At 33.5% G+C, this 12981-nt stretch overlaps 1 protein-coding gene across 1 annotated transcript in view; it reads left to right on the plus strand.

Annotated features, from left to right (window-relative positions):
* LOC123668477 (LIM/homeobox protein Awh) overlaps positions 1 to 10095 on the plus strand; it is a 51502-nt gene extending 41407 nt beyond the window's left edge. The window contains exons 3-6 of the mRNA XM_045602207.1: positions 8452 to 8669; positions 8827 to 9069; positions 9288 to 9383; positions 10016 to 10095. Coding sequence (XP_045458163.1) covers positions 8452 to 8669; positions 8827 to 9069; positions 9288 to 9383; positions 10016 to 10095 — 637 coding nt within the window. The remainder of the gene's footprint in view (positions 1 to 8451; positions 8670 to 8826; positions 9070 to 9287; positions 9384 to 10015) is intronic.
* The last annotated feature ends 2886 nt before the right edge of the window (positions 10096 to 12981 follow it).

A 12981-nucleotide genomic window follows, 5' to 3' on the forward strand; every position in this document is an offset into this window, starting at 1 on the left:
GTGCTACGAAATATTTCTGTTACAGATACCATACAAACACAAATGTAAACATAAATAGATCAAAACAAATAATATGAAAACTATTATTGTTGTTTTACGATCGTTAATTAAAATTCTTTAAAAGTTACGCTTGAACCAGCCGTTGACAAAATCCGGAGCAGTTGAGCCTCAGGCAAGCTGTAAATCCTCACTCGTTGATTGCTTAAAGGTCCCTATCCCGTCCCCCCTACCTTCAACGCCCTGCGCGACCTTTCGCTGGACGACATGATTTAAGTTATTTGTTTTAGAAACACCAACTAAAGATTCATTGGAATATTATGCATGTTGTTTTAACAGTACCCTGGGCACTTTACGTTTACCGTCCACTGGTTTTTAATACTATAATACGACTATAATATATAGAACATTGATTATGACTTATACCGCTTAAAATAACGAGCTTTTGTAATGACAATAGTGAATTGTTAGACGATATTTATTGCGTATCTATCTATGGTATATAGGAACGAAGTGGACCGCGGGTTTAATCTGTTTTAACAGTTCGATAGGCACTGTTACACGCCGCGGGCTACAAACAGATTCACAAAGCACGCCAACAACTCGCCATGTGACTGATAGCTTTATATACTAAGCTTAATTGCTTTTCTGTTATTGAGTTATTACAGGCAAGGTTGCGTTTTTATTTAATTGTTTTCTTACCACATTACGTTATCTTTATTTACTTTTAAACGTCGGTTATAAGTTTGATAAATCGTTTGCGACGGTTACAAAGCTTTTTGTGAACTTGGACGTTTTTGTATCGACTTTGTACTGACATTGTCTGATATTGTATGTTTCTTTATTTTCTACATTCTTAATAGATATAAATTTAAAAATCTTAAAATATGTATTTCTGTAACAATTTTTATTTACTTTCGCACGCATTAAATTTTCAGCCTTCAACTAATAATTTAAAATATAAATGAATGTTCATATTTTTCGTATGTTTCATGTAAAAATTTAATGTTGTTATTGTAACAACTAAAATCGAGTGTGCCTTAGACCACACGACTGAAGTAAAACCCCTTTAGCAATAGGCCTGCACTGTGTCTTAGATAATACAAGAAACATGACTATGAGAGAAAGAGAGAAAGAAAATGTGAGCTCGCACCTCTCTTTCTTGATATGTTTTTTTATATATATCATGAGGTCGGCAAACAAGCGTACGGCTCACCTGATGGTAAGAGATTACCGTAGCTTATAGACGCCTGCAACACCATAAGCATCGCAAGGGCGGAGCTCTGGTCACCTTACTCACCAACAGGAAAACAACACTGCTTGAAAACAGTATTATTTAGCTGTGATCTTCTGTAAGGTCGAGGTACTACCCCAGTCCAGCTCCAGATTTTGAGCGAGACATTCCTGCTGTGCCCTACCTCAGATAAGTTTGTCTTGCCCGCTAACACTTCTCGTAACGCTCTCGTCACGTATTCACCAGCTTACTCCCCAAGGCAAGCGTGCGTAGAGAAGTTTTACTTCAAAAGAAATAAACTTCAATTTACTCCTAATACAACGTAACAAAAAAAAAATCGTTTTTTTTTTTAATTTTCGAACTAACGTAGTTTGAGCGTCGAGTCAGTGGCCGAGTCACCTGAGATTTTAAGTTAAGTCGTTTATTTATATCCTCATAATCTGTATCTTCACAAAAATTTTGGATTACCTCATAACAATTTACGTTTCGTATATCTAAGGCACAGGGCAGGCCTATTGTGCAGGCCTATTGCTAAAGAAATTTAATTTTTTAACCAAGGTAAACAGGAGGAGGTTTCTCAATTCGACAGTACATATTTTTTTAGTTTGTTCGAACTTGAAATTAATATTATAATAAGGAACTTTGTTCCTATCTGGTGTCCCACGACAACAGACGGTATTTTTTAATTCCTTAAAATTTTTGAATAAAAAAAAATACGTATCAAAATAAGTTTTTTTATTACTATTCTAAGTGTCTTCGCAATAGGTGTAGTATGATAACCTCTATAGTTCATTATTTCGTAGTTTTATGTCTTTAATCGTAGTAAAATAACTATGTTATTAAAAATATCTTTTAAATAGCACATTCTATATGAAGTAGTTGTGACGAACTTACTGCTCTTAATACAAAACTCTTCAAATATACTCTCTCTCTCTTTCATTAATGCTTGTAAAGAGATTCTAAAAAAATAAATGAAAAACTTAATGGCTTAAATATTTGTTATGTATTTCGATAAAAGTGTTATTATCTCGTGATCAAATAGCTCTAAGCCGCCAAAATACTTGTTATTTCTAATTACAGTAGTTAATGTTGCAATTTTTAATGCCTTATTCAATAAAAAAAAAACTATTCCCTACTACTACTAATCATCATCCTTATTTCAATCTAAGCATTAATATATATAAATAAAAATGAATGTTACTAAGCGCATAACTTGAGAATGTACTGTACTGTGTGGCTACGGTACTAAAGAATATAACCACCCCCTCTCTTCCCGTGGGTGTCGTATGAGGTGACTAAGGGATAACACAGTCGGAACACCTTAGAATTTAAAAAGCCGACCGATGGCAGGATAATCATCCAACGGCTGGCTTTGAAATACACAGGCCGAAGACGGGCAGCAGCGTCTTCGGTGCGACAAAGTCAGCCCTGCGGTCACCAACTCGCCTGCCCAGCGTGGTGACGTGGGGCAAAACACATGAGTTCACGTTATTTTTGGCGTAAACTTGTGGAGGCCTATGTCCAGCAGTGGACTGTATAGGCTGTAATGATGATGATGAACTTGAGAATGGCTCGACCAATTCGGCTAATTTACATTTTGTATGTTCCTTAAGGCCCACTTTAGGTTTTAATACTATTTTTTTTAATCTATGTAAATAAACAGAACGGAGTCTGTCCGGGCGGCCAGTAGGTAATAGATATTTCTATATATTTCTAGAAAAAATATAGCACAATCTACCCTTAAAGTACTAAGTGCTCAGCGCTACCGAATCCCCTCGCTCACAAAGCGCATTCCCTACCCGTAGATACAGTACCGTGTCCGGACCACCCTAGACACGCATGCATAGTCTACTTCCACTGTTTATCGGTTCGCTACGAGACGTCTTCATTACCGTCGAGTGTTAAAACTTGTTAATCTGTCACTGAGTTAATTACTATGCGAGGTCCGCTTTTAATTGATTCAGCTGGCGACAAAATGTTAATAAGACCTGATAACGGTAGCGAGGAAATGCTCTCTGTCCGCCAACAGCGTTTTGAAATGCAAATCGCATTTGAAACATTGCAGCGGATAAGTGATATGTATGGGAGCAATTAATACATAACAAGCGACTTTGCACTTTATAGATGCATTATCTCATAATAGGATTTTGCTATTTAGTTTGATACTAAGTTTTGTTATAATTTTAAATTCTAAGGGCTTAGTGTTGATTAAGTTCAAACTATTTGACTTAATTCAAATAAATATTATTTATAAATTATTATAATATATTACAGTCGTTGCATTATATCATCTTATATTAGAAGAAGTGTGAGTCGATCAGCTCTCAAATCGTCAATAAATAAGACATCGGTACTAAATTCAAGTTTTGTAATTATATCATAGATACATAATTATATACAAAGATAATTGAATATAATAAATTTTAATCAAACATAATCAATCGATCTTATCAAAACGTGTGATGTGACTAAATAAACATCTCACAGTTACTTCGCTATAAATCCTTCAGTTCGTAAGATGTAATAAAACTATAAAAACAAAAAAAAAGATTGTTCAAGCCGGTCCACTCTTACCTACATACACTCAAAGATTGCGTAAATATTTGTGTACCAAGTTAACTGTATTCGTTTGAATTTATTTTCGTTTTACGTTCTATAATATACTTTAGGTATTGATTATTCTACTTTAAATTGTTATTTTTATTTCCTTCATTAAATACATTGTATCGTGACTATTTACGAGCGATATCGATTTATCATCTTAACAGTTTGTACCATCGTAAAAAAAAATATAACTTTATTTTAAACCATGTTTACTTACAAAATGAATTATTAAATAACAAAATGATAAATTATAAAAAATATTTCGAATTTGCTTTCAAAACACTTGTACCAGTTACGAGTTATTTTGTATTTTATTTAATTTGCACTATGCCAAATAAGATTTACGCCAGATTAAGCAACAAACGGTAGCCGAATTCTCACAAGTTTATTGACCAAAAAATACATTCAAGATATCGCTCGCCTAAAATGTTTAAACATTCCAAATAAACAAAAAATAATATAGAACATATTTTAAATTTCACTTTGCATTTATTTATTAGAATCGGTAAATTATCTCCGTTTCGAATACTAAGCATTGATCGAAGGGAGGCAGATAACACTGATTCATAACCAGCGATCCGGCAAAGTGACTTCTGGATGCGGGACAGTAAAAAAAGGTGACAAAAAGACTAAAAAATCAAAAGTGTTTTAACGTTCCGAATCGACTGATATGATAGCGTGTTAATGGTGTTTCACGTATACTTAATTAATTAAATATTAAGCCACTGCGAAATGGTAATCAGCTGGCGTCGATAAGCGGCCGAGGTACGGTCACAGGGGCCGCAAGATATATGACGCGCTGGGCGCCGCTCGAGAGCTGCTTTATCGTCGTTTCGCTTCTGAGTCGATTTCGTAATTAAAAATCTTAATAAACATACGGATTATACAGTCATAACATTTCTTCGCTTACGAGAACGAGTATTGACGATTTATTCTTTTAAGAATTTAAGATCTGTGCATTTTAGAGTATGATCTGTGAACAATTTCCAAAGTAAATACTTGAAATGAGTAAATATTTATGTATAATTCGGTTTGTATCAACAATATGTATCTAATATATGAAGGTATAGCGTTAACCGTATTGAAATTGATTATAATTCAATTAAGTCACGCATTAAAACTTGTGATAATGCAGATACACGCGTTTAATTCAAATTTTATACATTTAAATAATCCGGCGATAATTTTTACGATTACTCCGTCACTATTTTATTTTTATCAGACAACGATATACTGCTACGATATTCCGAAATACGCATCTCATTGGCGACTATCTCTCAGAGGAATATCTTTATAAATTGGTTTGTATCTACATATTGATAAGCTTCGATATACACGGCTTTATATAACCGTATCATGTAGATTATTCCTTTTAGGTAAAATTTTACTAATTTATTTGTATATATCTTTATATATGCTTAATTACTTGTTATATGTCGCGGTTTTTTTCGCGTTAATTCGAGGAAAAGAGTACTATATCAATAATATAATATAAAAAAAAATCACTTCACTTCAGCCTATCGCAGTCCACTGCTGGACATAGGCCTCCACAAGCTTTCACCAAAAATGGCGTGAACTCATGTGTGTTGCCCATAGTCACCACGCTGGGTAAGCGGGTTGGTGACCGCAGGGCTGGCTTTGTCGCATTGAAAACGCTGCCGCCCATCTTTGGCCTGTGTATTTCAAAGCTAGCAGTTGGATGATTATCCCGCCATCGATCGGCTGTATAAGTTTCAAGGTGGTAATGGAACTGTGTTATCCCTTAGTCGCCTCTTACGACATACATAGGAAGAGGGGCGGCTATATTCTTTACTGCCGTAGCCACACAATTTTAAAAAAGTTGGTGGTATTTTGGTATTAGCTAGCAAAAGATAGCCTTTGTAGAGTAAGGGAAACTCTGTTCATTTTTTGCCGTATTTTGATTTGTAAAATAATTTGTGAAGTTCTCGTTAAAAATTAAATTTAAGCAGTCAAAGGTTTAATTTTCATAGTATATTAGTTAGTTCTTTTTAAATGACGGTAGTTTAAAAATAAATTAAAATCTACCAACAAAATATAATTCCTTGTAACTAAGTCTTTATATTTTGATTACATTTTGTTTTCGCCTTTTATTTAGCTATGGATAGCAATAGCAGAGCCGTAGACCTAACTATGGTCAACAGTTCTGCCGTTTATAAAAATGTTAACGGGCAGCACTTCTATACATCTACACAAATAAATAAAATTGGAGTGTCTGTTTGTAATATTAAAAGAACCGCTTTTTACTAAATGCATATGGATGTAGATAGGGTAGTGCCGTGTGGTGTCGGCTGAGTAGAATTGCACCACCCCCTTTCTTCTCGTGGGGGTCGTAAAAGGCGACCGAGGGATAAACTGGGCTCAAAATCATCAGAGTCCTGGAGAAGGAAACTTCATTTGAAACCCGGAATAGAGTCTCCGTCAAGCATTCGTGGCATAGCTCTAAAATGCGAAAGACTCCTACAGCCGAACTGGCTCCACACGTATTGACTCGTCGTTCCTGCGGGCCTAGCCAGTGAGGTCGAGAGGGTGGCGCAGAGCTTAGGCAACTCTACGTTTTCCTGAAGAGCGTCCAAGGCGACAAAGTGTCTGTCTGACACTGTCTAAATCGTCAACAATAGACGGACTAAGGCCAATAGATTGATATGGATGTATACACGGTACATACACCAAAATAACATTTTTTACAATTTTTGATGTCTGTCTGACTGTTCGTTCTGGCTAATCTCTGAAACGGCTGGACCGATTTTGACGGAACTTTAACTGACAGATAGCTGATGTAATAAGGTGTAACTTAGGCTACTTTTATATTAGAAATTTATTTATGTTGTAACTCTGCGAACTAAACGATAACTTTTTTGTTACATTCCACGCGGACGAATCCGCGGGCACAGCTAGTCTGATATATATGTTCTATATAGAATCAAGAAACCGGAATAGTACAAAGATGGCGACATTTTTTACGATTTAATCGATTTCGATTAAATTATCTTTGTGAAATATTTAGCGGGATTATTATAAATTAATATAGTTTACCCTTAATTATTATTTGAACTAGTTATTATTTGACCTACTTAAGTTGACTATATGTATATATATGTATCGTCAATATTCTATAGTTTTAGTGGTAAAGTACTTGGGTGACCGAACTTAGTTCGGTATTTTTAGTAAATCGTGTTTTTGGAAAACATATTTAAATACGAATTAGATATTGATAAAATATGATTAATATTTTCTAATTTTACCGACATAATAATAAAAAATATGACCTGGTTATTTAATTAAAAAATCTTGAGTGCAATTAGGTAAAAAGGAAAAAATAATCGATCTGGAGACATGGGCATTTGAACCGTGGTCTCCTCGGTCGATCCCGACCGACCTATTTCCCACTTGAGCTATTACAACTTCATTGACACTTGCAAAATTTACTTTCATATTCTAACAATATTGCAGTCATTTTTTCATTGCCTAAAAACAGGGATAAAACGACATTTTTGTTTTCTTTATTAAAGAGCTTTGCCGCTGCTGTTGACTATATTACTCTGTTACATTTATGTTAATACAATTACATGATAACACCTTAAGACACTATTGATTGAACTTGATCGATCAATTTATATAATTTCATTGCCGAAATAGATTCTGATTTTGTCAAAATACTACCTATTACATTCTCCAACATTCGTATAAAACAGTTTATTAGGAAAAAATTGGCGTCTTCTGGTTTCGTTCTTAACACATTTTATTAATATATGATAGGCATCCTCTACTACTTCACAAACTGAACAATTAGGGTGTGGACTTATACCCATCAAATGGCCAAATTTATTGAATGGAATATGTCCAGACCGCAACCGTAAAGCAGTGACAACATCTTTTCTGTTCAATAACACTGTGTCTATCCAAGGTACATTGGGTGGGTGAGGTTGTATGATCCGGTACCAGATGCCTTTGTCTTTTGACCTTTTAAAACGATATTTCCTAAGAATGAATACTAGCTATTTCGATTTATCGCCCCCGAAATCTCCTACATACTAAGTTTTATGAAAATCATTGGAGCCACAATCATTGGAGCTACAAGAATTGCTCTCGTTTAATAGTATTAGATAAGTTTAGAGTTCTTAGGAGTATAAAAGTCGGTTCTTTGCAAATGTTTATGTTGTTCTTATGTGTGTTATCTAGTAGATGTTAAGTAATATAAAAAGTTTTTACTAATATCCTACTAGATCATGAATAAAGGAAGGAGGAATGAACTAGGCTTGAGAAACTTTAGTAATTGTTTAATTTCTGGTCATCTTTGGAAAAAAAAACTGGAGAAATTGGAATAAAACTCCATCTTTTCGTCCTATTTTCACACCGTGTAACAATTGCAAAATTAATTACAGCTAAGCGAAAGTTTTTTTTTTTGTATATTATGAATATGATTGCGAGCTATAATTGCACCTGCGAATGATGTGACATTTTATCTCTGAGTAAAATCTACAACATATTAACACACAAATAACTTTTCTTATTTTCCTCACTGTCACATGTTTTAGCTCTTAAAATTACATACCAATTTTCGATGTGTCCAACAGCCAAAATTTCCAATTGTGCAGGAGTTTTGGCGCCAAGTGCTCCAAGTGTTGCCGCGGAATCTCCTCATCAGACTGGGTGCGCAAGGCCCGGGAACAGGTGTATCACCTGGCCTGCTTCGCATGCGATGCGTGTGGCCGGCAGCTGTCAACAGGGGAGCAGTTTGCTCTTCACGAGGACAGAGTACTGTGCAAACCTCATTATTTAGAGACGTTGGACGGGGGTTCTATCTCATCTGATGGTAAATAAACTGATAATTTTTGTTAATACTTTTATGTTAAAATCTATTGTATTTTACAAAATAAGTAAATAATTATAATTTTTAGGTTCATGATTTTATTACTGTTGATAAAATTTTTTTTGCAATTAATGAAATAATATAATAATCTAAACTTCAGATGGTTGCGATTCAGAAGGATACCACAAGAGTAAGGCGAAACGGGTCAGAACAACATTCACAGAAGAACAGCTGCAAGTATTACAAGCTAACTTCCAGCTGGATTCCAACCCAGATGGTCAAGATCTAGAGAGGATCGCGCAGGTCACTGGCTTAAGTAAAAGGGTCACGCAAGTCTGGTTTCAGAATAGTCGTGCTCGTCAGAAGAAGCACCAACATACTGGAAAGGGGAAACAAAATCAAGGTAATTCAGTTTTCAAATTATTTATAATAAGGCATATTTAATTAATAAACACTGTGTGGCCCTTTTTTTGTATATGATTAAAAAAAAGTGTTTAAATGCTGGCGGACGCTTTGCGATTTCATATTTTTCTGCGCATTTATTTCTGTGGTATTGCGAAACGTAACATTGTTATAAACTGTGTATTCTACTTAACTCTTTTGCATTGCTATTGTCCGCAGCGATGTCCCGGGATTCAGATCCGGTGGGGTTTGGTCGGCCCATCAACCTCCATCTTACTTATTCCTTTCAGAACAAACCGCCTTTCGTTCCAATAGGTATGCAATCACTGTAGTAAACTTGAAACGAATAGGGCCAATTTCACCAGTTGATGAAATGAATGAAACAAAAAGTTCAAAAAGTCGCACATAAGCTACTGATTTCATGTTGATGATAATTATCAGCAGGTAAAACAGGCCCTATGCTGTTACACTATACCGCAAGAGCAAATTAATGTCTTTGTAACAGATTTTTATTTGTATTAGTTTTTATTTATTAAATAATCGTACTTTGCTTTTATTGACGGATGTAAGGTTATACATATTTTTAGGAATTTTACCGAAATAGGTTAAAATTCCGAGTCATGTATACAATTATACATACTATGGATTTCTTACTATTTCTTCATCGCCTCATACAAAACAAATAGCAATGAAGTTTTACAACTATAAAATCGGTGTTTCTTAACAGGATTTAAAACGACTTTTCGTATCATGAAAGTTTTAATATTTATTTATATTGCCATAAATATACTACCATTACAGGTTTATTACATAATGCGATAGTACATACTAAAATATTTTAACCAAAACAACCACTAATCATAACATATAATAAACAAAGCAGCCCTTGTGGATTCATTCAGAGTACAACAGAATAAGGTCATAATTTGCATTTTTACAAATTCCAGATGGAACTTCGTTCACGGATTCTTCGATGGATGAACTGTCGGAGGACTCATCCATCCACTGTATGCAGAGCGAAGTCTAGGAAACGTATGACGTCTTCACAACGCCCTACTTCTCTCCAGTAACATACTATATCTGTATACCTCTTGTAGATATTCTCCTTACTTTAATTTAGGTGTAGATTTTGTTTATATCATATAGTTACAATGTTTATTTTTATTTCCTCGTTTTTATAAATAACTATTTCAAACACTGCATTTATAATTTTTACAACATTGTAATATAATAGCCTAGGTTTACGTGCATTTTGATGTATAATTTTTAAACATGCAACGAAAATAACGTTATTTAATGATTTTAAATTAACATGTTAAATAAAATATTTGATATTTATAGTCTTACATGTGTCGTGGTATTTAAATATGACTATTCGCTATTAGAAGTCTAAACAAAGTATTAGATAGGTATGCATTTCGAGAATTAGATTTAAATTGATCTTTTAATGCTTACATATTTACCTCTTAAAATAAATATGTTTAATTAATAATAATGATCTACGAGCTAAAAATGTTTTCATTACATCGCTAAGTAAAGCACTTTTTTCGTATAAAAAAACTAAGAGTTATGTAAATATCAGCACCTGAAATTATTTGAAAATTGACAGCTTTTAAATCGTTACGATTATAATTTAAAAATTGCATACTTATAATTTAATGACGTTCTTTTTTTCTTTCTGTCAATTAATAATGTTTTTAAAATCGAAAAGAACAAATATTGCATGGCACATACTTTTTACTAATAAGAAAACACTGTATAATATATATTCCAATTTGTAAATTATATTTATAATGATAATTAATATAATAAATTTATTTAAAGGTACGGAATTATATGGAATATTGTAAAAAGTTGTATTTATTTATTTTTTATTAACTGTGATACGGTCGTTCAAATATATAATTTGTCGGTGATCGAGCGGTTTTGCTTTGTACTCCCAACACCGAACTCTTTATTTCTCTGTAGAAAAATGTATATCTTTGTGCCAAAACATTAGATTTGAATAAATGACATTTAATGTTTACAAAAACCTAGAAAAATATTTTATTGTATTAAAAGAAACCCGACTGCACTTACATTTTAAGACTTAAGAGATTTCTTGCAATATGGCTAGTCTTTAGATTAAGAGCCGTCATTTTGAAGTTAGATAGGTTAGGGTTATTTTTTTTTTTTGTAACAACATTATGTCGATAAACAGTCTAATTTTCAAGTTAGGTTATGGTTATTTTTTTTTTTTGTAACGAAATTATGCCGATAAACGGTCAATTTTAAGCTTAGATAATTCGACGGCTCATAATCTAAAAACTTACTCGCAATATTGACGAGTTCATTTAAATTTGAAAAGAATATTAATATAAGTATACGAGTATGTATTGATTACTCGTGAATATCAAAAGTATTGTAAAGAAGAACTGAACTAATACCATGAAAGTCTTGCAATAAATACTTTAAAGTAGATTGTATTGTTTTCTCTTCGACTTGAATAAAACTCGGGCCGCTTTTCACCATTTTTGTGTATGAAGTTTATCCTGTAAATAAGTTAAAAATAGATTTTAACAGCAGGAGGTAGTATAGGTCATTAAGACGTGTTTCGCCTTAGTTAATAAACTACTACAAGTCATAGATTTGCGAATTGAAATATCTGATAAATCTACTGAAAATCGATGATAAAAAAAATTATTATTATCACGTCCGTCAAATAGCATTACCTACAACCAGTGATCCCGGCCCTAAGTTGTACTAGAGTATATCGTAATTTTTTTTCCTTATCCTCAACAAAAGTGATATTTTTGCGGTTTACAGTATGAGTACTATGAATTTTCATTTATAATGTATGATGTTTGATAAATGTTATTGTATTTGTATGTAATACTTTTCTACAGGTTTCAGAAATACATCGACTTCAACTTTATAACTGTACCTAAATAGAAAAGTTTTCTTCTTTACGAGATCTATGGAGCAATTATTACTGTATGTTCAACGATCATAATAATTTAGTCTTGTCGTGTATTCCATTATTTAATAAATATTTCAATGAAAAAAAATTCCATTTTAGAGAGATTTCTTTGTATAAGTAATCGATTTTCCATCGTCATAATATCAAGATTTAGAAACATTATGTCAATTATGGAATACGTTAGCTCTGTAGTAAAAGCAGCTTAGATTCGCTTGTGTAAATAATTATCATTGTAATTTTAGATCATACACCAGTGTGATCTTAGACACCGCAGTTACGCTTAAAACATTATATTACTATTTTATTAAAGTTGAGAGTGGAGAAAGTTTCTGTGTGGCTACGGCGTTAAAAAATATAGCCAACCCCTCTCTTCCCTTGGGTGTCGTAAGAGGCGACTAAGGCATAACACAGTTCCACTACCACCGTGGAATTTATAAAGCCGACCGATGGCAGGATAACGGGCAGCAGTGTCTGTGGCGCGAGAAAGCTAGCCCTACGGTCATCAACCCGCCTGCCCAGCGTGGTGACTATGGGCAACACACATGAGTTCACGCCATTTTTGGCGCAAACTTGCGGTGGCCTATGTCCAGTAGTGGACTGCAATAGGCTGAAATGATGAATGATGAAAGTTGAGAATGTCAACAAAAGTCGAACAATTGTTTTAACCTCTAAATCAAGAATAGATGTTTTATTAAATATTTATTTAAATATATTGTCTACTGTCTAGATGCTTGTGTTGCTAGTAGGAAATTTTTTAATAAAAGTTATGAGTTGCCAACGTATAAAAAATATTTTTTATATAAAATTGTGTTGTTTATGAGAAGTAAATATGTTAACAATATTTATTGATGCTGTTGTACGAATGGTCAAAGTTTGAAAATACTCTCTTGTAGGATTCAAACTTGATAAATTTTTATTATGTTTTTATAATGAGCGTGAAACTCAGGTCACACT

Source organism: Melitaea cinxia, chromosome Z (assembly GCF_905220565.1).
Source record: "Melitaea cinxia chromosome Z, ilMelCinx1.1, whole genome shotgun sequence".
Taxonomy (NCBI): domain Eukaryota; kingdom Metazoa; phylum Arthropoda; class Insecta; order Lepidoptera; family Nymphalidae; genus Melitaea; species Melitaea cinxia.